This window comes from Electrona antarctica, assembly GCF_951216825.1.
Source record: "Electrona antarctica genome assembly, chromosome: 18".
In the NCBI taxonomy this organism is placed as follows: Eukaryota; Metazoa; Chordata; class Actinopteri; order Myctophiformes; family Myctophidae; genus Electrona; species Electrona antarctica.
Window position 1 is genome coordinate 7,822,762 of NC_136799.1, and position 26,803 is coordinate 7,849,564.

At 44.9% G+C, this 26,803-nt stretch overlaps 3 protein-coding genes across 5 annotated transcripts in view; 1 reads left to right on the forward strand and 2 right to left on the reverse strand.

Annotated features, from left to right (window-relative positions):
* Positions 1 to 1,749: 1,749 nt before the first annotated feature.
* On the reverse strand, positions 1,750 to 10,962 carry bsdc1 (BSD domain containing 1). 2 transcript variants are annotated; one of them, XM_079528862.1, is made up of 11 exons: positions 10,827 to 10,962; positions 8,274 to 8,328; positions 7,801 to 7,944; positions 7,429 to 7,596; positions 6,494 to 6,548; positions 6,019 to 6,134; positions 5,850 to 5,918; positions 4,955 to 5,036; positions 4,369 to 4,851; positions 3,785 to 3,888; positions 1,750 to 3,165 (listed from the first exon to the last, which is right to left on the reverse strand). In XM_079528862.1, the coding sequence occupies exons 1-11, from the start codon at positions 10,835 to 10,837 to the stop codon at positions 3,136 to 3,138; spliced, it is 1,317 nt and encodes a 438-aa protein (XP_079384988.1). In that variant the 5' UTR covers positions 10,838 to 10,962; the 3' UTR covers positions 1,750 to 3,135. The 2 variants fall into 2 exon arrangements, with proteins under 2 accessions (XP_079384988.1, XP_079384989.1); XM_079528863.1 differs by lacking the exon at positions 7,801 to 7,944 and adding an exon at positions 7,984 to 8,100.
* The window catches only part of LOC306942779 (E3 ubiquitin-protein ligase TRIM35-like), a 136,252-nt gene continuing 119,382 nt past the window's right edge, over positions 9,934 to 26,803 (forward strand). The window contains exon 1 of one of the 2 annotated variants that reach the window (XM_079528865.1): positions 9,934 to 10,030. The gene's annotated coding sequence lies outside the window, so the exon portion shown is untranslated. Of the gene's footprint in view, positions 10,035 to 26,803 lie in introns of both variants that reach the window. The other variant, XM_079528864.1, reaches the window with a different exon arrangement.
* olig4 (oligodendrocyte transcription factor 4) lies at positions 15,368 to 16,129 on the reverse strand (the record flags this gene model as incomplete). Its single annotated transcript, XM_079528710.1, has 1 exon — positions 15,368 to 16,129. The coding sequence occupies one exon, from the start codon at positions 16,127 to 16,129 to the stop codon at positions 15,368 to 15,370; it is 762 nt and encodes a 253-aa protein (XP_079384836.1).

The window sequence follows — 26,803 nt, forward strand, 5'->3', positions numbered from 1 at the left end:
TTGTTTTCTCAACTTGTTTGTTAATAAAACGGGCTTAGCTCTAGAACTCTATGTTCCGTTTGAATTGATATCCCTACAGTCCTCCAGCAAGACCAAAGAGGTAAGTAGGCGGCCTTTGTACTCAACGGCCATACTGGAAATATAAGACATTATATGAAACTTTCTGCACTGTTACAAAACCATTCCCCACACATGTCGCCATGTCGGTTGGTTACCATGAGCCATGATATCATTTCTCGTGTTTTAAGTGATTGGTTTTTACTCTTATAATTATGTGTTGGCCTGGGAAAGTATAGTAGCCATTTGACATGCTTCCAAAATAAAAACGCTGACCTGTGGCTGTAGGTTATACATTCCACTTGTTTTGTTTTGTCAAATCCACGAAACGCAGCGAATCAGGCTACTTATTCCGACCAGGAACAGGTTGTTGTTGTTCCTGCTTATAAATTGGCCGCCAGATGTCGTCGTTATAACGTCAAAGTATAATGTTCTATCATTATTGACTGATGCTTTCATTTCATGCATGTCAGTCTCCAGTCCATATTTACTTCTTATTCTTACTCATTGGAGAGGCAGTGACTGTAAAATACGTGGATTAAAAAAACCAGAACCCAAATTATAGTTGAAAGTGCGCACTGTGTAGTATACGTGAATAATACAAATGGATAATTCAAGACATGCAACCATTGCTTGTATATATGCAGAACTATTGTGGTGCATGGGGTGGTTATTATACCAAAAGATAAACTTTATTTTTATTTTCCTTTTTTACCGTCTGCAAATTTTACATGCAAAACAAAGCACATGTGATTATGGCGATTACCTTTTGTTTACTTAGTGCTTCTGTTAATTGGCCTGCTTGGCACACTGCTTGATTACAGGCATAGTACTGTTGCTCATGTGGGCTGGTAGATCGGTATACACCAGGGGTGGGCAACTTTGACGATGGTAAGGGCCACTATATTTCCACACTCACTCCCTAGGGCCATATATTACTGTCGTAGCAAAAATAGCCGATCTACAAGCTCAAAACGCGTCGCGCTGCGACGCGTTTTGAGCTTGTAGATCGGCTATTTTTGCTATTTTCAAATTGAAATCTTTAATTATTTTTTTGCTATTTTTGAATTGGAATCCTGAAAATGAACATTTTTATGTAATTTCAAATGCCTTTAATTATACTTGTGTTGAAGCATTGAGCTACTAATTTAGACTGAAGTAATTAAAGCGGGGTGTTTGGCAGCTGAAACCAATATTATAATCAGTATATTCTGACATTAACCTGAGGGCCGCATTAAGTGAAGGTGGGGGCCGCATGTGGCCCCCGGGCCGCCAGTTGCCCACCCCTGGTATACACCAAACATTTTCTATATAGCAGTGGTTTTCAACCCTTTTCATATCAAGGTCCATCATTTATTCAGAATTTGATCCGATTTAGCCTCTCAAACCCAATTCATATTTTGTTTGTCAAATTGTTCACAATTCCATGCTGTATTAATGGTACCATACCACAAAATTGACCCTTACGGGTCCATTTGGTTTCATTGTACACTCAAGAGTTAACGATCTAAAACAAGGGTCCATTCGGTTACACTCCGTCTTTTAGCTGGGGACCACCTGGTGGTCCAACTGGTGGTCCCCGGACCACTGGTTGAAAACCACTGCTGTATAGAACCAGACTAACATAGAAACATTTTCTATGAGTACAGTATATTGGCACAAGACATCCATTCTGAGCTCAAGACACTAGCATCAGTTTGCATTCTCTTTTATTTAAGTCACGAGTGACTTCTTGCTCAAATGATTGACAATACATGAGTTCCCTCTCCCTTCCAATGAGAATAACAGACAACAGGCTAATAGATGTGTAAACATCTGAATGTTGACAGAAAATAATAAATGACACTTAACATGTGATATTTAGTATCACATCCACATGGCATGGAAAAGGTGTAATAATAATTAACAGAGGGACAAAGACGTATGTACAAAATGTGTTTCGAATCAGATCGTTAATGTCAGTGTTATCCTGATTTATGCTTCATCGCTAGACGGTGGTGCTCGCTGAAGGTAACCAATTTGCTATCGGTTATTGTCGGCAATCAACGCCGTGTGGCACGGTATAAATTATGCTTAATTTATATCAGGCTTTATGCTTTACAAGGCCATGTATCCAGAGTGTGAAGTGAATACAAAATGAAAAGCATGATTCAAATCATATGAATGCCAAAAAATATATATGTATACTATATATATTTTTTTTTCTTTTCATTGAGTACTCTCATAAGATGAAGACTATCCAAACACAGAGGGGGGGGGGGGACAAATGGTTACATAAAATAGTTAAACCATAACTAAGTCCAGAATAGAAGAAAATAAATTCCACTGGCGAGATATTTCATCTTATAAATCAATAAGCAGCGTTACAGTTTATGGCTATTCTGCAGCCTGAAGGAAAAAAAAACGTCTTTCCCCAACTCTGAATTACACTTGAAAACATCATCATACATCATGTATTGAATGGCATAAAAGGATGAAACCAAAAACAAAGAGTACAACCACTCCCTTTCCCCTGCTGTGGTGAAACCATTCACATTCTGACTAATCCAATGGGCATCCCTTAAAGCCCCGTTATACTGTAAGTTGCGTGCTGATGTCGCATGCCGAAAATAGCCGATCTACTAGATCACAACCGGTCGCTGCAACACGTTGTTTTCGGGCACGCGACACCGTTGTGCAACCAAGTATAAACCAGGCTTTAGCTTTTTCTTAGCCAAAACAATTACCGACCTCTGTCTATACTTTACTAGTGTCATATATGCTCTCTTAAAGTCTGAATTTACTCGAGAAAACAACCAAGAGAACTAAGTTGTTAGCCAGCGACCTATTTGCGGCGCTAACCCGACAGCTAAACGGTGCCGTCTATAAAGCTTACTGCCTTGGTCTCCCTGTTGATTCTGTGCCAACAGGTTCAGCAAATATGGTCCAAAATCCCGCCGGACGTTCCCCTATACGGACAATCGTGACATGGTGACAGCGTGGACAAAGAGTTAAAACACGTTTTAAGCATGGTTCGCCTGCCGAGAAGAACTAGCTTTTAATGGTGGGACAGAAACTTGGCGCTCCCGGCGGCTCCTCTCAGTCCCAGTTCTCCCAGTCCTCGTCCACCTGAAGAAAAAGGAGGGGAAGACAAGAGAAAATGGTATGTGAATTTATGGTAGTGTTTAAATTAAGACAAATGCTTTCTAAATCAGCAATTAATTTCTCACACAAAAAAATAATAATCAAAAATAGATGTACAAGCTTGCAATGAGCTGCTATTTTTGTATATATAATATTTGTATACATCATATTTAGGTGGATGTCACAAACTTTATTTAGGTAAAGCCTAATTTAGACATTTCTTTATTTTTGTCATCAAAGTTTTTTATTGATTTTACAATAAAGCATACAAAATACACATGACTTACACAAAAGAAAGACAAGAAAAACAAACAAAAAAAACAAAACTAGCAGTCAAAAAAGAAAAACCCCAATGGACAACACCCCTCCACATTCTGTTGTTTAGACATTTCTTTATTGATTAAATATTGACAATGGCATTCTTCATCACGTCAATTAATATGGATTTTTAAACATCATGTGATCAATAAAGAAATCTAAATGAGGTTATATACTTCTGCATACTGGATCTACTTCTAAATCATGTTCTGTACTGTAAAACTCAGTTCCGTGTGTAGTGTGTACTCTAGTAGTGTACATGTGAACCATCGTAGGACCCACGTACCCCTCCAGAAGCTTCTACTGTAGAGAGTGCCATTTTGACCTCCTCTTCTGTCATATCCAGGTCAAAGTCTTTTTCCCAGTCTTCACTCACATCAGTACTGGAACCTGAGGGGGAGGAGGGGGTTACAAGAGAGGACAAGAAGATGAGACCACCCACCAACTGTGACCTCGGATCTGTTTAACATTCTGATTGTTGACAACATGCCTAAACATGATGTTTGGGATTCAGTCTCTCAATAGACAGACATAAGACCTTGATCAAGACAACTAAAAAATCCCCCACGTTTACATTAGTAATTTAGCAGGAAAAACCAGAGTGACTTGACAAGTGCAATGTAAGAGACAGGAATCCTAGTTAATCTTGGTAAGATTCAAGTATATATATATATCTCTGTGCAATAATAAGAATGCAACTTTCTATACTATAACACACACACACACACACACACACACACACACACACACACACACACACACACACACACACACACACACACACACACACACACACACACACACACACACACACACACACACACACACACACACACACACACACACACACACACACACACACACACACACCTTTCTTTCCGTTGTTGGAGGGTGTAGACTTCCCGCTGTCAGAGTTGAGTTCGAACACTCTCAGGTCCTGCGGCCCGGCGTCTTCCTTCGCTGCATCAGGTCTGGCGGTGGAGGCAGAGACATTTGAAGCAGCCGACACCCCGCCAACGGCAACCTCCGGCTGGGAAACCTCCGCCGTTTCTACTTGCACAGGCCTCTGGTGGTCCTGTGCCTTGTCGGCCGTGTCCTCCAGGCTGGCTTCTGTCATCTTCTCGCCCAACTCACGGACCGCGGCGGGAGCCGGCAGAAGCTCCACCTGCGTCGGCAGACTGACGCTGTCGCTGCTGACCGAGAGAGCGCCGTCTCCGCTCGGGGACGACAGCACAGGGCTCAGTGCGGTCACTGTCGTGGGAAACGTGGAGGTCGGGGACATCAGGGCCGCGCTGTCGTCCAGCGGAGGCGTAAAGTCGAGACGGGATGGAGATGTGGCGCCCAGGAAGTCATCTGAAACAAACAGTGGTGCACCAGAGAGTTGTTAATACTGGAATTAACACGCTGCTTGCCATTGCTGGAAAAAAGTATAACTTAAAAAGAGTTTATAGCCTACCCTCGTCTTCCTCCTCCCAGCCCAGGGTTTCCGTATGGCTCTGCTCTGCTCGCTGCTTCAGGGCCACTCTCCTTGCCTCCTCCTGATGGGCAAATTTAGATTTAAAATGTAATTTAAAAAGAAACTACACCCGGGCACTGGCATCTACTTTAAATTAGGTAGCACGGTTGGCAGCGCCCCAAGTAACTGTATCCGTTTTAGCCATCGACACCCGAGGAAAAATATATAAAACATATTACACGATTAGGCTGGGGCCACTTTGCTTTGAGCGAGGGGTCTCTGGTTTATCAGAAGTAGCTCCAGTATGTGACAACGGAAGTTAATGTTTCTATTTAAGAAGAGTGATTGTGATCATTTGGAGAATTGAAGTCAAAACAGGATGATCAAGTTACTGCTTATCTTGATTTGAAAGTAACTATTGGCATAACTAAAGTCTAGTCTTGTGGACAAAAGTAGGTGCGATCATGTGAGACACCCAGGCTGCAGGCTAAAAGCAAACCAGGTGTTCTGGTACAGTATGTAACACCAGGAACAGTGAAGTTACATCAGTTACATGATTGGGGTCGATTCCATACTGTGTATAGCACGTCAGACAATGTGCTTCACAAAACACAGTAATTTTTCCCCTACACACACACAACAACATCCATCCACACATTGACATATGGCAGAGCATTTGTGAGCAGTGCAACTTCACTGAAAGTTTCAAACTGTACAGGTTGTACAGGCTTTGTGACTTTGGGTGAAGTACCTCTTTCTTTAACATTATCTGCTGCTTATTTTCTTATGTCGATCTTCTGATGGCATTCAAAAACTCTTGCACAACAACTTCACACATGCTTCACATGCACTACTTGAGAACTCTCAAAGGCAAGGGGGAAAAAAGTCTGTATACCTGCTCCAACTGAAAGACTTTGTAGAAATACCTCTGCCAGAATTCTGAATGGGCTACAGCCGCTGGTACCTGTGAGTGTGAGAAATGTAACGGAGAACATGATCAGCTCCAAAACTAACTGAGGTCTTCCATTCATGTTAATTGTGTACAGTTTGGCAACAACTTGTACCATTTTAGTGTACAGGGCTCGTATTGAGGGACTGTTGACGAGAAGATCTGACACGTGTCCTTTCTTCTCCTCTAAGCTGAAGCTGGACAGCCAGTTGTCAAACTGCTCCGGGGGACCTGGAGACAAAACCACTTCAGATGAAGACACACAAGCATGGCACAGAAGAGTATGGGGAAACTTGTGGTAAGCTTCAGCTTTACATTTAGCCTCTACATTTTGCATATTTTATCTTCCAGCAGATGGGTTCCTTAACTAAATACCCAGTGGTGTCAGGGAATCGAGCATGTGCATTTGAAGAAAAGTTCATAGCTTTCATAGCTAAAGTATAATAAATAGAATATGAAATATTGCAGCAAATGTTTTGCTTACACGGTAAGACTTAAAGCCATGGGATATTTGCATGTTACTCCAAGGAAAACCATCTACCAATTCCGTTGTAGAGTCACAAGTGAGTTCTGTGTGACGTGCGTCTTACCGTCGGGTTCATTGCAGTATGTAGCAGGGTCTGCCTGTAGACAGTACAGGCGGGCCTGGGGGAGAGGCATATGATTTGCTGTGGTTATCTGAGATTCATGTGATCACATTTAACAGCCCAGCAGCTCTAATCTTAGCATGATACAAAATGTTCCGTCTGGAATTAAACCAATGTTGGAATGCTTTCAAAGAGCTTTTCTTATGTCAAAATCATTTCATGCATTGCTCACATTTTGTTTGTTTGACATCTAAACGTGGCTTTAGCAGTTAGGTTACAGAAAAGAATGAGAAACAACCGCAGCAACACCAGAATGCGAACACAGATTTTCTTGAGACTTTCCACTCTGTACATAGAACAATATACAATTCTCCAAAAAAGCCCATATTACAGATAGGAATTCCCTGGGGCATCGCGTCCAGGAGATGGGCTTCTGAACACTCTGGTTCTACGTGCTTCAGATAACACTGAGATGGGACTCTGAACACTTGGTTCTACGTGCTTCAGATAACACTGAGATGGGACTCTGAACACTTGGTTCTACGTGCTTCAGATAACACTGAGATGGGACTCTGAACACTTGGTTCTACGTGCTTCAGATAACACTGAGATGGGACTCTGAACACTTGGTTCTACGTGCTTCAGATAACACTCAGATGGGACTCTGAACACTTGGTTCTACGTGCTTCAGATAACACTGAGATGGGACTCTGAACACTTGGTTCTACGTGCTTCAGATAACACTGAGATGGGACTCTGAACACTTGGTTCTACGTGCTTCAGATAACACTGAGATGGGACTCTGAACACTTGGTTCTACGTGCTTCAGATAACACTGAGATGGGACTCTGAACACTTGGTTCTACGTGCTTCAGATAACACTGAGATGGGACTCTGAACACTTGGTTCTACGTGCTTCAGAGAACACTGATGCCTACCTTGTTGCTGTCATAGATCTCTGTGGTTCCTGAATGGGTTGCCACCAGCGTGATGACATCACAGTCTATGGTTTTGTCGGGGGGCGGAGCGAGTGTGTCCGTAATCACCCCTAAGAAACTGGAAAGGCCCTTCTTCACCTTCTCTGTGGTTTCCGAGGATCCCTCCACCTGAACACATTGTAGAATGACATGAACAGAACATTAAGCACCAGCTACTCAGTTAGCCTTATTTCCAGTGGTTACTTAACTACATAATTATCATTCTTTAAAAACCATTGGGAGACAACTTGCTCCTTCCATACTTCTTCAGGTTGTTGTTGGAACAAACTTATTTTTTTTAGAACAGTGGCTCAGATTAAAGTTGTAAATTACCGTGGTTGCCAGGAGACTCTGCCAGCTAGTGCACAGACCATGTACTCCTAGTGAGCACAAGGCCCCGGATTCGAAGCCCACCCTCGTCTTGTTGTCTCTCCTCTCTCTCTGTCCTTGGTTCTCTGTCTCACTACCCTGACCTATCTGAAATAAAGCATACAAAGAAAAAAGTTGTGAAATTACCGCAAGTTTGTTTCTGACGGCGCTGGCTGTAGCCACGATGGAGCAAGCAGTATCATGTTGTACCACATTGCTGAACTCGGTCAGGTCTCGCTTTATGAACTCAAAGGCCTCGGATGACTGGGAAAGAAGGTGCACATTGATGACAGAAGACAGTGGTTAAATGTTATGTATTCGGTACAGTGGCATCGAGCAATACTCTCTATATGTTGGCTTGTTAAAAGATTAGGTTGTTTGTTGCAGCCTTTGAGAAAAAAACACTAACTGTAAAACTGTATTAATGAGAGGCTTACCTTGTCTTTGACGACCTGAAAGCTTTGCTGAAGCCAGCCGCCCCACCAGCCTTCTCTACAAGGGGAAGAGAAATCAATATTGCAGGATTATTATTCCAACAACGAACAGAATGCAGCTAGACCAGTGTTCCAGTGAAGTCTACAACTAATGAAAAGACCCAACTGCTACTCAGTTTAGGAAGTCTGCCAACGTTAATAAAAACATGTCAAGGACCCCCCAAAATCCAGTGACGTGTTCTAGTTTTTAGGGAATACCATAATTATTCCCTCCCACACACACTCGTGGTCACTGAATGAAATAACCACTCTAACACACACACACACACACCCTATAATACCTGCATCCACACACATAAGTGAGCGCATGCAGTAAGACGGGGTACTATTACAATATGCTTTGTTGTACTGATTGATCTACTGTTTCTAATGTTAATCACCCTGTAACTCAACCACTTTGGAACTTAAGTGTGCCATGATTGCCATCTATTGTTAGGTTAATGCATGAATTACTTAAAAAATCGACTTCAAGACAATAGCCACACACTAGCCTTCACCTCTGACTCACATTATCACATGAAAAAGGCTATTTGAAGTCTATACATTCTTGCTGCCCCCATGCAGCCCCTACTCCTGCATATCAGATACACTTCCTCAGATGGTTACTGGACAGAATACTTTTTATTATTTGTATTGGAAGGTATTAATATGTATAAACTAACTAGTGTAACACGGTAGAAAACACACCACTGCCCAAATCATTTGTGACCAGATTTGACTGAGAGACTGCCATCGCGCAAATTACAGCTTTTCACCAGAGGAGAATTTTATTTTTATTTTTTTCCCAGAAATTGCACAGGCAGACTCTTCACTTACTAGAGCATGTCTGAAATAAGTGTCAGAGATGAAATCGACATGTAAATATGAAATAAATTCTTAAACATGTAGCTAGGTGTAATGTTAGAGACCACAGAAGTGAACCTTTCAAGCCTGTTTTCTCAACTCGCTGTTTTCTGCAAGACATTACTCTATAAGCAATATCTCCAAAACTGGTGGGTCAAACTGAAAAATCCAATGGCAGTCCCTCAGTCAAATTTAGTCACATTTGTCAGACCCCACTTTGAGAACCACTGCGATTTCTGTGCTGCAGCAGCCTAAATAAATGTGATGCCGATTCAAGGCTGTATTCATGCAGCCTAAATACAAAATATGCAGATTCAAGGCTGTGCATCTCATGTACATGAGTAGGATTACTTTTTTTCCCCCAGGCTTAAACATTGTAGCAACAAGTTAAATAAAGTGAAGATAAAAACAACAACTTTCTATGCTATCTGCAGATTCTGCAATACCAACCCTCGGCAGCCCATCCATCCAACAGAAAAGTCATTTCTTATCGTATTACAACTTAATATTGAAGCTGTATGGAAAGCTTGGGTTATCCGACCACATTATTAATTATTAATCTATCAAGTTTGTTTCATAAACATCCACCATAGACATGTTATGTTATGACATACTTTGTCAATACGCATTCCGTGGCATCCGTGCAATGTACACATTTTGGAAATATTTGCACACAAGGAGGCAGCAGTTTGTTGCGTTATTGAAAACGAGTGCTTCCAAACTTGAACACAAAAACAGTCAATCGCTGCACTGATAAATGGATTGACCGAAAGCAGCTCATAATAACATGACAAACAAGAAACTCCACAAAAACTAAAGGGGGGATAACCCAAGCGATCCGTACAGGTGCAATATTGGTGAGTTTAAAGCAGTTTAATACAATCACTTTTCTGCTTGGATGAATGGCCTGTCAAGAGAATTGGTATTGTAACTTGGACGCAGAAAGCTGATTAAAGCATCCAAGTTGCTCGCGGCTAAACTAACAAAGGACAAAAAATCATGCATTTGATTTGATTCATGTCTCCGTTGTAAAATGTTATTCATTTTAACCCAATGTATTATAATAACCTGTATAAATAAACGATACAAACATGACATTGACAAGTCATCTCGTTCAGCTGTTTGACAAAAGCCAAACACCTAAACGTCAAAACAACAACTGCTGCTGCCAGGCAGCTAGCATGCATGCTAAGTTGGCTAAACGATCGTGTTTAATGACAGCAGCTATAAACGCCATTAGTGTCAACACACGTTTAGTTTAGATCGGCGTGCAAGTTGAACGCGGGATATGAATGATTTCCCACACATTATTAGTATTTGTTATTAAATAAGGGTCTTTTTGGCATCTCTAAACGCAGACAGACGGCTATGCTAACAAGCTAAACGGCAGCCAGCTGGTGCAGTCTATACTGGTCAGTGTTTTGGTAAACAAACGAAGGGAGCACTTCCTGAAATGATTTGCAGATCTTTTTCCTTTTTACGCGACTTGTTTTTTTTGTTTTTTTAACGTTAACGCAACGGCTAACGGGCCGAATAAGCGGAGCTGCGAGCGCGCAACGGCCGCGGGCAGCGGTACATCGCCTCGTAACGGCGTCAAGTAAGAGCGTTAAACGTGTAAAAACATAAAAAGTATTTGTGCGACTTCTCTCTCACCCTTCAGCCATCTTCACACGATGACATCATCAATATTTACTGCTTCTTCCTCTGGAGGGTGGTTGAGTTCAGCGGCCCGGCCGTTGGAGCACTGTGCGCCGTACTGCCGCTCTGCTGCAGGCATGAGTACTGCTGCCAGTGCTTCATGGATGGATCCAAATAGAATCATATTATTTTTAAACCCAGTGTTTGTTTGATTGATTGAATAATACACTATTAGACAAAAATGTAAACCGTACAGATAGACATTTGGGATAAAAGGTTTCCAGGACCATACTCCATAGGCATGGAAATAACACCAAAATACACATCAATAATCAACACATATCATTCTTCATAGCTTGAAAGATTCCATTCAAAATAAATAACCTGTTTACTTTACTTTAGTAATTTTACATACATTTATGAGGGGAGAAAACAATAACATATTTTCTCTCTCTCTCTCTCTCTCTCTCTCTCTCTCTCTCTCTCTCTCTCTCTCTCTCTCTCTCTCTCTCTCTCTCTCTCTCTCTCTCTCTCTCTCTCTCTCTCCAACACTCCAATGCTACTGTATGTAATGTCCATATTAACCATGTTGTGTTTTTTTTCTAAAATAATACTTCATTATGAATAAGAATAAGAATACTTCATTATGCATATAGGCTATGACAGTGTCGTGCAAAAAATATAAGCTCAGAACCTAGGCCTAGCATTTTGAAAATGTTAAGAAAAACAAAATGCAATCTGCTTTGTTTGACTTCAGAACTATAAAAGTAAGGCAGGCTATACAAATCTAATATCTAAAATGTATTCCAGCCTAAAAAATCCATTAATCTGCATAAAAACACATGATTTACATATATCCAAATTTAACCTACTGTGTGTGTTAATACTGCCTTAGTTTTATGTGTAATCAGCGTCAAGCAGTTCCCATCTGAATCACTGCAGACTAGACGACCCATTCTGCGCGTGTACCTGTGTGTGTGTGTGTGTGTGTGTGTGGCTGTGTGTGAAGTGTGAACGCCTATGAATTATATGCTGACCCCTCCCATCTGGGCCCTGCTGTCATTGTCCACATTTTGGGCCAAGAGAAGCAAGTGTAAAATGGAAGAGGGGGAGTAAAAAAAAAAAAAAAAAGGTCAGACAACAAGCTTCTGGATGAGTGTCCTCACTTAATTGAAGTTCCCCTGTATCCAGACGCTGCACAATGTGTGCACGTATGTTCTGCAATATGTCTGCCCCGTCCCGGCCCTCAATCCCTTTAATTGGGTCTTTCAGTCCCCCTAATTAACTCTGTCGATGCACCACTCTGCCGAGCCAAGATGAACACGCACCCCTCTATTGATTAGCATCAGAATCAGTTAACCTATCCATCTGTCAGCGCTCAATGGGATGACCTGCACGGGGGACTCATATTCAAGAGAGAAACCGTGCGCTCCCTGACTGTTTGCGCCGTTTAGTGCCTTTCTTTGGGTTTTTGTGCTTGAATCTCTTGATGTGTCGGCTTCAGCTGAACAGTTTGTAATTAATCATAACATTTCACTCCTGGTTTTGTCAGAGGAGGATATACATAATAGTCTGAAAAGGGGATGTTGTTGAAGAAACACGAGCCTCTTATGTTGTCTGGCTTCATTTGTATGAGTTATCATTTGCTTCTGCTGAACACTATGACAAATATAATTTATTCCACAAGCATTGTAGGGCAGCTATTCCCCTCTATATAATGATATAATCTTGTGTCTAATGTAATTTTTACAATTTGTTATGAAGAACTAAAGTCCTAACCACTTTAAACCTATAGCACCCCTATTTTGGGAATGTCATTGTAACCAAAATGTGGGGGAAAATGTCTCAATTATGTGTAAGCATTTGTATCAATAGTGAAAATCGGTGAATTAATACTAATAATAATATCTGGGATTTATATAGCGCTTTTCATGAGTACTCAAAGACGCTTTACATGTGTTGGGGTCAGGGGAGGCAACATCTAAAAGGACAACTTTAGGAAAACAAATCAAGTAAAATATAAGAATTTAAAAGCAATAAAACAGAACATATATAGCAGGTTAAAAACAAGTCAGCTTAGAAATGCTAGTCTAAACAGCTAAATAGATGTACAAGCTCACAACGCAACGATCCGTTGTATTCAACAAATAGAATTAAGTGTGTATATAGGGGCTTGAGTGGTTAAAACCTGTGCTGCCATATAGGGTAGCAGATGAGATGAGATTAGATATATTTTATTATCCCCAAAGGGCAGCATAACGTGATAAAAAAATATATATACCAGATAAACAGAAACACAACAGACAAATATGGACATAATCACACAAGACCAGGGCAGACACAGGGCCATTCATTGAGGGACAGAGTTCTTAAGCAGAGGCACTGTCCATATTGTATGATTTAAGATTCATATCCATTACCCCCCAACACACACGCACGCCACACCCAGACATTCACACACCCTCTGCCTTGCCCCACACGCCACACTGTGGGTTAACACCATCTGGTGTCGATCAGGAAACACCAGCTTTTGCACAAGTCAATGTCCCTAATTATCCACCTAGTGCAAAGGGAGACAGATCCCCCACTAATCCCCACAATGTGTTCTGCTTCCCATTCCCACCTGTGCCCAAATAAAAGTGGGGGGAAACCGCGTGGGAGGACCCTGGGTCTCGGTGTCAGGGTGGGGGGTCGGGGGGGACCGGGTACCAGGTGACGCAGCAGCACTGGTTCCCCACGACAGAAGCTCCGTTGCTCGGGCCTGGCCTGGGCTGGCAGCTGCCTCCCCCCACTGGGACATCCCACAGCTGACAGTCCCCCTAGCACTGCAGTGACAGGGGCCCTTTACAGTTTCAATAGCCTCATAAATTAGAGCTAACCGCCTTTGTGGCGAGCGGAGTGTCAGGCAGGGCTTCTGGCCCGACAGCGCTTGTTACCATGATGAAATGTAGATTGAATGGAGGAGGTCTGTGTTCCAGGCACGAGAGCTTGGCCTCCCTCGGCCTTTGTGTCCCATTGTCCAGCATCTATTGTAGGCCTCACAGGAGGAGGAGGAGGAAGGGGTGGGAGGGAGGCCGGAGCCAAAGGAGTTACATCTCTTAATTTCTCCCCTCATCTCCAGCTCATCTGTCAGCCCGTGGGAGGAAAAAGCATGTCTTTTACACGCTTGATTTGTTGCTAAGTGAGGGACGGCCATTGTTTTGCCGTTTGACTAAGCTATACGCTCATGGCAGTCAACTTCCATGATGACTTGTGCTCGCAGTTTTATTTAATTGATCATTGTTTACACGTATCAAATTCTTAATGTTTTTAATTGGAGCGCTTGGTGTTCGATATTAATGCAACAACTTACGAGTGCAATTCTGCGATCATGATATGTTTGATATTTTTGTTTGAACCCATTTATTTTTCTCCCACAAAAATCTAATCTTGTACGGCTCTAACCGGAGGCCTATTGAGATTGCCCATGAATACGTTAACCGTATCCATTTCAGATTCACTCTTAATAATGCCAATACAGCCATATATTTATTGGACAGGGACAAATGGTCTGCGGGCCAGGAGATGAGAGGGGGACCGTCCGTGGCTCTCTCTCTGTCCCTCTCTCGTCTGTGTCAGACAAAAGTGACGCGCCTTGCCGGCGCCTGTGTCATCCTTTCATCTCCTACACCCTGTTGAGGTGAAGATGGATGGTCTCTCGAGCTCTCAAACGCCACATGTGCAAGTGCATTGTCTGGCCCTTCTGTTCCTCTCTCTGTGAGAGGAAGGGACTCTCCACCAGAGTGGGTTAGCAACCATCACCCCTCTCTCCTAAATGCCCTCCTCCTCCCCATGTCCTCCCTCCCTCCATCTATCTCTCCACCTACCTCCTCGACTCTCTTCCATGCACCAATACACCCCACTGGGTCTAGCCAAGGGAGTCTAGCCTCCACTCTTTCAATAGCTACCCCTCTCCTACTTAAGTGTAATTTATAAATGTATAATTGATATACCGTAGTTTGATTGTTGTCACTTGCCAAAAAGAACAGATCGCACCGCACGTTGTCAGCTTGTGGACCTGTTCTTTTTGGCAAGTGCTCCCTATATGCAATGTGTGGTATATAAAATTAGTTCTTATGCTAGTTAATTGATTGAAAACTACACCCCAACTCACAAATATGTTTGAAAAAGTAAGACGTTTTTGTTGACCCAGAGAAAGAACGGACAGAAACAAAATATTCATTATAACAAAATTTAATTTAAGAAAATAGAAAACCTGCACAATAGGACACGATGGTTCCTCATTTTAGACATCGTTTCACCACAACAGATATCCGATAAATTAGAAGCAACAATCTTTATCCCGATAAAGCCGCCCCAGTGCATTTAAAAATGTTATAAAAGCAAACAAGATTATGTATCAAAAATAGCAGCGGTTTACATGATAATTAAGATACAATATGTACAGTATTTACAGGCCCTGGCTCCAGCCAGAGTTTGATCAGTTCATTTAAGTGTTCATGGTCCCTCTGCGTCCATTTTTTACACTGTCGCTGCTCCAAAGAGTCACCTCCTGCTCACCTGTGCAGGGTGCCCGTGGTCGCGGGCATGGGCTGGCACAGGGCGCACGGACAGGGCATGCCAGGGAAGTGCCGGTAGGAGCCACTCAAGTGGAGCGGGTCCTTCAGGAGGCCGGCGTGGACCGGCGCGTGGAACCCGAGGAAGCCGGCGGCCGACGGGGGCGAGTGTGGCGTGGGCGCCGATGGGTGCTGCAGGGAGGAGGGGTGCACGCCGCCCACCAGGGCGTGCAGGGAGTGGGCCAGAGGGTGCAGCGAGATGTGAGGTGTGGGCGGAGGAGGATGAGCGGGGCCCATGCGGGAGACGTGAGAAGCCGCCGCCGAGCGGCTCTGGCTGCCTCCATACACGTCGCCCACCAGCTTCTTCATCTCGTCCAGCGACGTGGACAGCATGAGGATGTAGTTGCGGGCCAGCAGCAGCGTGGAGATCTTGGAGAGCTTGCGGACGGACGGCCCCTGGGCGTAGGGCATGACCTCTCGCAGGCCGTCCATGGCCGTGTTCAGGTCGTGCATTCTCTTGCGCTCCCGGCTGTTGACCTTCAGCCTCAGCTCCTGCGGGATCTCCTCCTCGGGGTCGGCGTCGCTGCCGCTCTTCATCTTGCCTCCTCCGACGTGGAGGACGTGGCCTCCCTCCCTGCCCGTGCCCTGCTGGTGGCAGTAGTTCTGGAACATCTTGTTGGTGAAGAAGCCTCCAACCGAGTCGTCCACAATCAGGTCCGGGGACGAGGTGCGGCTGCAGCTGGAGCTAGCGTCGGAATCCATCTTCAATATAAATCACAAAACCCAAAGTCTAAAATGGAATAAAAATCGTCGAGGTCTCTCGGGTCTTCAGGCTGTGGCGTTATGAATGAATGCAGAAGGCCTCGATCCCCTGATAGGTCGATGTTCTCACACTCTCTCTAGTCTCTGGTGATCTGAGGTTGCTGGTGTTGTTTTCGGGTGGTGAGACTGTTCTCCTGGAGAGGCTCTGATTCAACTGTCAGTCCAACAGGCCTGCTGGGTGTATTTATACCCCCCGGGCCAACAAAGGAACAATACGGCGCATAATGAGACACTTAGGGCCACAGCCAATTGCAGAAGGGACACACTTTCACCACTCCTCTCCCACCCCCCCACCCCTGCTCTACAACCCCCCCTACCCCCCCCCCAACACTGTTCCACCCCTACACATTAACCAGGCAGGGGTGGATTAACATGTTAAGGAGCACACCCACGGGTTAAACAGGACTGCTAGCTAAGGCCTTGAAATGGAAATTATCTGACTAATATCAAGTTGTGCTGATGTTACAAATTTTGAGAATATTGTATGTGGTCAAGGTTTTCCAGTGAAACCATGTAGATGTTGTCAGTCATGTTAGAATGAGTATATGATCATCATATGGAAGATATACAGTATTATGGAAGATGGATAGAGAGATTTAATTGATGTCCATTTATCATACACTTTTACTCTTTCGGTGAGGGAATGCATCTTTATTATGTATGGCTTTTAATCCATCCACACATTGGGGGGGGGGGGGGGGGTAAAAACCCAGCCCAGGGAATTATATGTATACATGAACCTACATATATAACCTTGATGTATTTCTATGATGACATGTATAGCCCTGTATGTGAATGTAATTCCATGTCTTGAATATTGTTATGTACTTTGATACTTTGTAAAAAATATTCAATCAAAATTCAATAAAATACTTTAACATGGAAATAATCTGATCCAGAATCGTGTTTTTTATGAATTTTATTTACGGGTTAAACACAATTGTGTCACTGAAAATCTAATTGACTGTGAACGTGGCCACCGTTTGGATGGTTAGATGTGTTATTTTGGGCCTGAATTCGGCATGACAATGTTTTCACAATGCCAAGATTCAAAAAAAGTGGCCTGCGCGGCCGGGCCTTATTTACATACGGTATCCATGACACAGAGGACAGAAAGGTATGAGCCCTCCACCCTCTGTGGTGCTCAGTTGGAACATAGACAAGGACGCCGTTAATGACAGACTAGGTACAATTCAGCCAGCAGGGTTTTAAGACAAAAGAGGTTGGATTCAATACCACTAACAGCCCCCAAACAGTCTGCGAAATCACATCGACACCACTGGAAAGGGCTGACGGTATTTAAAGAGATGCCAATAACAGTAGGAGCAGCATTGTATTGGACCTCATTCAACCATAAAGGTCCCTAAATGGGGTCAGACCTATACCATGACCTTTACTTCCATAGCGTTGTCTTCTATAGGGCATATTTGTTGCATATACATAGCTTAGAACAGTGGTTCCCAAACTGTGGTGCGTGCACCCCTTGTGGTGCGCGAGCGCCTTCTAGGGGGTGAACGACATGAAAAGGCTAATGGTGGTGCTATGTTATTTTAAATATAATATGCCTATGGCAAGTATATGCAGAATATAGCCTATGCTGCATATATATGCCATATTCATGTGCATATATGTGGATAAATATAAGGAAATATATGTCTCTATATAGCTTATTTCCATGTGGGGGGGTGCGTCAGCTAGGTCGGGAGGTAACAGGGGGTGCATGGCCAAAAAGGTTTGGGAACCACTGGCTTAGAAGTTTGTTTTTGCCATAGACATTATTATTATTATGATTTGAGTTGAGGCATTTGTAACCTCCCCACCATCATTTTGGAACACACCTGAGGTTAATTGCAATGTCCTCTTGATGTGGAACGGGGCTGCAAGGCTTGATATCAGATAGGCCTCAGTGAAATTATTATGATGATAACATCTCATCTCGGATGAGAGCGCTTTCCCATTTGGTGACATAAAATCCTCCCACTGATTCATTTCTGTTGGTCTAATCTTGCTGCTGAGATAGCAGGCTCCTTAATGCTCTTCTCTTCTCTTCTCTTCTCTTCTCTTCCCTTTTCTCTTCTCTCTTATTCATCATTTATATTTTGTATATTTACATTTATGGCCTCAGTAACAGGGAAGATGTAAACTAATTTTAAATGTTACATTCTAAATAGTACCGTTTTTCAGCCGGAGTCTATGCTCATTCTCTACACACAAATCAGTTTATTGGCAAATGTAAGTCAGATGACTTACATTTTCTACACTTTACGTCCTTTACCCTATATTACTTATTACTATTTAGTACTTTACTTGTATTATAACTTGATGTAATTGTATTTACCTTCTATTATTGTTTGTTGGACACTGTTAGTACAGTCTGGTGGAGTCTCTGACACACCAACATTTCATTGTACATGCATGAGCATGTTACTGGTGACGAATAAAGTATTTGCATCTTGTCTTCTCCACATTCCACTCTCTGTAGTGTATCACTTGTCAGCAATTTCCTGATTGTTTTCTGCCAAGCAAACCTCCAGTGAACAGAGCATTGCAAGCCACAAAAAAACGGAGGGCTGCAGAATATAATAATGTAGCGTATATGTCGCCCCATTCGGAAAAATAAAAAGATATTGAAAGATAAAGTTACAGTAGATCAGTTTTGTGAACCCTGGATTTGTGCTATCGATCCAAATACAACATCGCGCCACCACCATTTCTGCATTCATTTCAAATGAAGGTGTCTTTCAGAAAGGAGCAACGGTCGGAATGTGTTGTCTTTTCATCTCCTGGCTGGCAGATGATCTTAAGGCTGTGTTTTGCTTTCCACTGACTGGCAACACAGCGGGACGTCTCTGGTTTATGTTTACCCAAAGCCCAGCAGAGCTCCTGCAGCAGCCATGCAGCCCCACGTGGGAGTCTGGTCTTTGTGCAGGACTTGATGATGTTGGTAGAAAGTTGTTTCGGCCGTGGGAGTGTGTTTGCCGCTGTGATCGCTGAGTGTTTGCACCACGGCACTTTGATGGACTCTTTATGAACCGTGGGGTCTCTCTCTACAGATGTCTGGCGAACTGCATGTGTGCCTCACACAAACACTGAAACACACGCACGCACGCGCGCACACACACACACACACACACACACACACACACACACACACACACACACACACACACACACACACACACACACACACACACACACACACACACACACACACGCCTAACTAGGCCTGAGAATCAAGTGGCCCCCCATCAGTTCTCCAGCAGGGGGCCCTGCAGGGAGTCTGGACTCTGCCAACAGTCAGTGATATTCTAATTGGGGAGAAGTTGAGGGCCGACTCCAGTCACTCCAGCTCTTCTATTGGGAGCATATGGATTCTCCCCATCGTTAGGCTTTGGGCCAATGCGACTGCTGGACTTCCTGGCTTCTAATTGGGCCAGGCTCTAATTAACTGTGGTGGACATAATGGTCCTGAATCCTGATTTCATTCTTGATAGACTCTCAGACTCACCTATTTTTTTTTTTTGTGTGTGTGTGTTTTTTTCCCGCCTCATTTGTCTCCCCAATTTAGTTGCTATGCCAATTTATTCCTCCCTCTGCTGTGCTGTTGTATCCTACTGGCTCATCACCTGCCAGTGAGGAGCCCCTACCGGGAGGACGTACTGTTGTATCCTACTGGCTCACCTGCCAGTGAGGAGCCCCTACCGGGAGGACGTACTGTTGTATCCTACTGGCTCACCTGCCAGTGAGGAGCCCCTACCGGGAGGACGTACTGTTGTATCCTACTGGCTCATCACCTGCCAATGAGGAGCCCCTACCGGGAGGACGTACTGTTGTATCCTACTAGCTCACCTGCCAGTGAGGAGCCCCTCCCGGGAGGACGTACTGTTGCATCCTAAAGGCTCACCTTCCAGTGAGGAGCCCCTATCGGGAGGACGTACTGTTGTATTCTAAAGGCTCACCCTGCCAGTGAGGAGCCCCTACCGGGAGGACGTACTGTTGTATCCTACTGGCTCACCTGCCAGTGAGGAGCCCCTCCCGGGAGGACGTACTGTTGTATCCTACTGGATCACCTGCCAGTGAGGAGCCCCTACCGGGAGGACGTACCGTTGTATCCTACTGGCTCACCTTCCAGTGAGGAGCCCCTACCGGGAGGACGTACCGTTGTATCCTAAAGGCTCACCTGCCAGTGAGGAGCCCCTCCCGGGAGGACGTACTGTTGTATTCTAAAGGCTCACCTGCCAGTGAGGAGCCCCTCCCGGGAGGACGTACTGTTGTATCCTACTGGCTCACCTGCCAGTGAGGAGCCCCTACCGGGAGGACGTACTGTTGTATTCTAAAGGCTCACCTGCCAGTGAGGAGCCCCTACCGGGAGGACGTACTGTTGCATCCTAAAGGCTCACCCGGCCAGTGAGGAGCCCCTACCGGGAGGACGTACTGTTGTATCCTACTGGCTCACCTGCCAGTGAGGAGCCCCTATCGGGAGGACGTACCGTTGTATCCTACTGGCTCACCTGTCAGTGAGGAGCCCCTACCGGGAGGACGTACTGTTGTATCATACTGGCTCACCTGCCAGTGAGGAGCCCCTCCCAGGAGGACGTACTGTTGTATCCTACTGGCTCACCTGCCAGTGAGGAGCCCCTACCGGGAGGACGTACTGTTGTATCCTACTGGCTCACCTGCCAGTGAGGAGCCCCCTTGAACACAGAAATAGGTTGGTCCCTTGTCTTGAACAGAAATAGGTTGGTCCCTTGTCTTGAACACGTCGCATTTTGCGATACCTTGTAAGCTTGTATAATTGTGAGTGTGCTATTTTCCTTTTACAGATATGTTTTTTGACTTTTCTGCCTTTATTTGGATAGTACAGTTGAGTAGAGACTGACGGGAAACTGGGAGAGAAAGACACGCAGCAAAGGTCTTCAAGCTCGGGAATCGAATCCCCGACTCGCTTTTAGGCTTATCTCAAAACGTCTTTGTTTACTATTTTGAAAAACGCGTTATTCCGACCAGTTCCTTTCCCCTCCACCAGGCACCCCGGCTGGCCAGGGGGAGGTAGTTTAGAGACCAGGATTACTTACTGGACATAATTGACCTTATTGATCTTATAAGGTAGCCTATACACTTTTTTATCAGCCACACAGCCAAGGAGACAAGGCCAGTGGAATTCAGCTTTTGTATTAATACAAAACGGAACATTTTTCACTGACAATGAAACATATCAGGCAATGGAACAAAAGGTTAAAATGCTCTCCTCCACAATGGAGCGATAGAACAAGAGCAATATATCTCTGTCCACGCTGAACTAACTGTCTCACTTTATGCATATTAAAATATAGATCCTGCAGATCTTTCCTATAGATATCAACTGTGTTAAAGTTGTAGTACTCTCGTCTCCGCCCGTGATGCAAGCGTACATCATATATTGGACGATTGATTAGTGTTAGAGAAGAGAAGGACAGTGATCAATCCTGCTCTATCTCTCTATTGATGAACCAGATTATAAATCCCATTCTCTGAGTGCCTCTCATTGGTATTCATGTGTTTACAGAGTGGAAGGGCCCACACAGAGAGACAAGACACCCTGAGCTCTGGATCCCTTTAATAAAAAAAGAGTAGCCACCCTCCATGTTTCCACATAATCCCTCAATCTTTAACCCTGCATTAAAGGGTGTTTGACTTTCCTCTTTGCGCTGCGCCTTTCACCACTCCTCCAGTCCATTCAGGGTCTCGGGCCGGCCAACGGGTCACTTTGGGGTTTAGAGACCCTCCCCTCTCGCCACCTGGTGGGGTTCACGGCTGTGAAAGTGCTCAGGTGACCAGAAAACGAGGGCATTATCACAGCCGTATGCTTGTAGTGACAAAGGATCAGAGCAGATTAGGGCCTATCACGGCTCTATAAGGCGCTGAGCTGGAGAGCAAACGTGGGACTGTTGCACCGCAAGGCTCCCTTCAACTCTCTGTTGGTCATTGTTTAACGGGATCAACGGCGAGATGTTATGTACACAGTGCACACACACACACACAGGGTGTTAATGTGGAGATGTGGAAGGAGAGAGGAGGCACCTTGGAGGACAAACAGAATCACTGCACAGTAGCACTATATTCAATCTGTCTGACTGTATCTGGGTTCTCTCCTTTTCTCCTTTGTGTCACCTTTTTTCTCCAGTCCAGTTTTATCTTGGGGACTTTGAGATGACGATCAGCGGATGCAAAATGGTCAGCGCGGAGGGGGGAACTCTGAACTTTGTTTTGCTTGTCTCCCGTGAATCGAAACTATTTCTCTCCCTCAATAGCGGCGTCCACGGAGAGAGAGGAGATATAAAGTTGTTTCACAAAGTAGTCTGAACGGGCCGACAAGTGTTCCTGGGAGCAGGGACACTTGCCCTTTGTTATCGCCCCCAGCGCCCCGGACAAACCACTCTGTGATTTATTCATTTACACTGCCTGAAACAATCGCATTATCTCGGTTGCAAACAGAAAAGGCACAAAGCCGCTATGAAAATCCCCCTGGACATTTATGACTCACTAAAGAGTCCAATAACTTTCCCCTTCGTTTCTAAGAGGACGAGATGGTGGTAGCGGTGTGTGTGTGTGTGTAAGGGGGGTGGGGGGGGGGCACGCCATGGAGGACTGGACAGAGAGGGGAGTCGAGAGGGGGACCCTCTGCCCAAGGAGAGATGCTTGATTATGGGCAGGATGAAAAGAACCCGAGCCCTCTCCTCCGGAGCTGAATGGAGCGCGGTCAGCAGGCATCCGCCATACACTGGCCTGCTCCATGCTGCTAGAGGTTCATAAATTACCCCTCAACTACCCCAGGGGGACACGAGGAAGGGCAGATATAGAGGGGAGAGATGGGCGAAGACGAGCGGGGGGGGTTTAGGTGGCGTTGTGAAGCGAGTGTGAGATAGGTTTGCTGAGATCCAAACGGTGGATGCATCCATCAGATGAGTATAGCAGCCTGGATCAACAAACTCCTCTTGGTCCTAATCTAGCTTTAAAATGAACCCCTTTTACCCCAACGTTCCTATTCTGGGGTAAATTTTAGGCTCAAGCTCAAGCTCACAATGTGTCGTTTTGGGAGGGACGTTTATTTGTTTCGTTTTTTGGCAAATAAAGATATTTGCCGTAGTGGCTCAGGAGGTAGAGCAGCAGTGTTGGAATCTGTAGGTTTCAGGTTTTCAGACTACGGTGGAAGATTGGGATTGAGGCTGCACTTCTGATTGCTATGAGAAGTGCATTCCATAGTTCTGGAGCCAGAAGGGAGAAGAGTTTGGGACCTGGTGTCCTGGTGGTTTTAGCTTACTGTGTCCATGAGCAAGACACTTAACCCCTAACTGCTCCCGATGAGCAGGTTGGCGCCTTGCATGGTTTCCTCTGGACCTCATTGTGTGTGTGTGTGTGTGTGTGTGTGTGTGTGTGTGTGTGTGTGTGTGTGTGTGTGTGTGTGTGTGTGTGTGTGTGTGTGTGTGTGTGTGTGTGTGTGTGTGTGTGTGTGTGTGTGTGTGTGTGTGTGTGTGTGTGTGTGTGTGTGTGTGTGTGAAGCACTTTGGAGAAAGGCGCTATATAAATGCACTGTCCAGTTAGCATATTTGGAGTAGGGGAAATGCAGGGGGGGGGGGGCTGCTATAGGCATTTTACTCCAATTAATTTATTTGATAACTTATAGTTACTTTGCACATTATTATTATTACAAAACATACATTAACCAATTAAGCTCTATTCTATTGTATAGGCTATTGGCCATTCCAAAATAACAGATCTACAAGCTGACGATGTGTCGCTTTACATTTGTCCATTTTTATTTTGTCTTTGTTTTGCAATAATATTATATTTGGACTCCTTTTTTCTTATAATGTTTATCCCACGATTATTTTACACATTTTTTTTCACCCAGTGTCAATAATCTAATGTAATCCTGGGCTCTACACTCCCTCTGACAACCTGGGGAGAGCAACGGACTGACCTCATGCTTTCTTTCAGTGCATGAGGAATCCAAGCCGCTTCTTTACACCTGACAGGGGGGAGTTTCCCCGGCCGGACGTAGCGCATGGAAGGAACACGTTATTCCAACCACTTCCTTTCCCCTCCATCAGGCGCCCCGGCTGGCCAGGGGGAGGCAGTTTAGAGACCAGGATTACGTTTTTTTGGTGAGGGTACCTACCCTAGGAGACACGGAGAGAACATGCAAACTCCACACAGAAAGGCCCTTTTGCCAACCCCACCCAGGGTATGGGCACACAGCCCACAGCCCACAGAGTCCCCAGCGGGAATCGAACCCAGGACCTTCTATAGCTGTGAGGCGACAGCGCTACCGACTGTGCCACCGTGTCCCCTTACAGTGTTGTTAGCTAAACTGTCACGCATCTACGTAGGTGGTGCACTTCTTGCCTTTCCTGGCTTTGCCCTGCAGGTTGGCGCCCATATAGTGTCAGTTTGATTGTCTGTAGTGCTGGGCTGATGCAATGCCCTCTTTAGTGAAATAGAAAATACATTATAACGTGGATTGCCAATTCAATCCAGGAGAAATAATCCAAGTATCATCTTCAATTCTGTAGTGTTCCAGTTCCAATTTCGCCTGGCTCATCTTTTTGATTCATCACACACTATTGCAATATTTTTTATCCTGTATCCTGAAGTATGAGTTCTGTGTCCTGATTGGATTAAATTGTTATTCTCCTTTACTTTTTTACTAAAGAGCAGGAGAGACCAGGGAGAACCCTTTTACTGAACTAACATTCTGGCAATAAAAAAAAATCCCTTACGGCACACTCAATGTGACTGACTGTATTTTCAGGGTGATCAGGTGATAGTCAGTTGATCTGCAAGCATGGTCAAGTAACCAGTACCATGGTACATGTGGAATTAGAACTTTTGAACAGGACAAAACCTAGATACTTAATAAAACAGGAAAAGACTCACTTAAACCCTAGGTTGTTTATACTGGTAGGCTCACAACGTTTGAGCTTGTACAGAGTAGAGAGACGCTAGGGTTCATATGATATAAAAAAAAGCAAAATATGAAACATACGTGCTCATCAGAAGTTTACAAAGAAAACCTCATACCTACACACACACACACACACACACACACACACACACACACACACACACACACACACACACACACACACACACACACACACACACACACACACACACACACACACACACACACACACACACCTCCAAATGATATCTGTTTGCTATTGTGCCGGGCGGCGGCCACACTTAAGGAACAGTTGGCTGCTCAATGGTGCACTGGGACTGCTTTGTGTTCCCAATCTGCACACTTCTGCCACTCTCTGCACCACCCCACCCCACCCCACCCCCTCCCCCCCACACCCCTCCAGTTCCTCTATCCCTGTAACCCCCACCCCCCCCTCCTTCCCCTCCCACCACCCCCACTCCTCTGCGTGTTCCAGTCTGATGCTGCTACCGGGGGAGACCTGCTACCCCAATAATCTTCCTCCCCAACGCGCAGGCACGACTGCTGCCTTTTCATCAGCATCGGCCATTGTTTCAATCTGTTACGTCCGCTTGTGCACCCTCGCCACGGCAACACATGCCCGCGCACGCACGCACACGCACGCACACACACACACACACACACACACACACACACACACACACACACACACACACACACACACACACACACACACACACACACACACCCTCTCCCCCCCCTTATTGGTAGTTGTCGTCCCATCTGTGGTTAGGCCTGCCATGTGTCCATTGAGAGGGCCGGCGGCGGCAGCAGCAACACTGTATGTATGCAGAGGACACGATGCTGTCCCCTTTTGTCTGAGGGTTCCGTCCTCCACTACTTACCACTGACCCCCGGGTCACCGCGCACAATAACCCCAGTGTTGGTGGCCACCGCATCTCCTCATTGGCCCGTGATTGATGAGCTGATCACCACCGTTCTGTATATGAGTGTGTGAGTGCGTGCGTGCGTGGTGTTTATGTGTGTGTGTGGGCGGGCGTGTGTGTGTGTGTGTGTGCGTGCGCGTGTGTTTGCTCTCCCATTGATTCGAGTGTCTCTTGGTCTTTTGATGGCGTCAGACTTGTTAGTGACACGCAATTGGGCTTCATTGGCTGTTGGGTGTTGATGATGTGAAATGAATAACAGCACTTTGGGCCGACGGGCGCATGCATGTATGCCATGCATGGCATGTACAGTTGGAGGCCATCGATATTGTCCTTTTCTTTTTGCTGAGGTTTGCGTGATCTGCGCAAAAGGACAGTTAACCCATTTTGGGCGGGAACCCCTTTTGGTGTTTTAAACATTATGTTATAATTTAGCTATTGGAAAATAGCAGATCTACAAGCTCATAGCGCGCCACCGAGTGGCGCGCTACGAGCTTGTAGGTCTGCTATTTTTGAAAAATCGTGAAAATATTTATTTCAGAAAACTGGAGGATTTAGAAGGATTTTTTTTTTAATTTTGAGGTCAGGCCTAAATGGGTCAAATGATAAGGGACAATATCAGTGGCACCCAACTGTATGCATGCATGCATGCCATGCATGCATGCATGCCTCGTGGGGGAATGAAATGTCAAACTGAAGCAGGGCTTTGCACTGCAGCATGAGCTGCATCGCTGTGGTGGGTTTTTT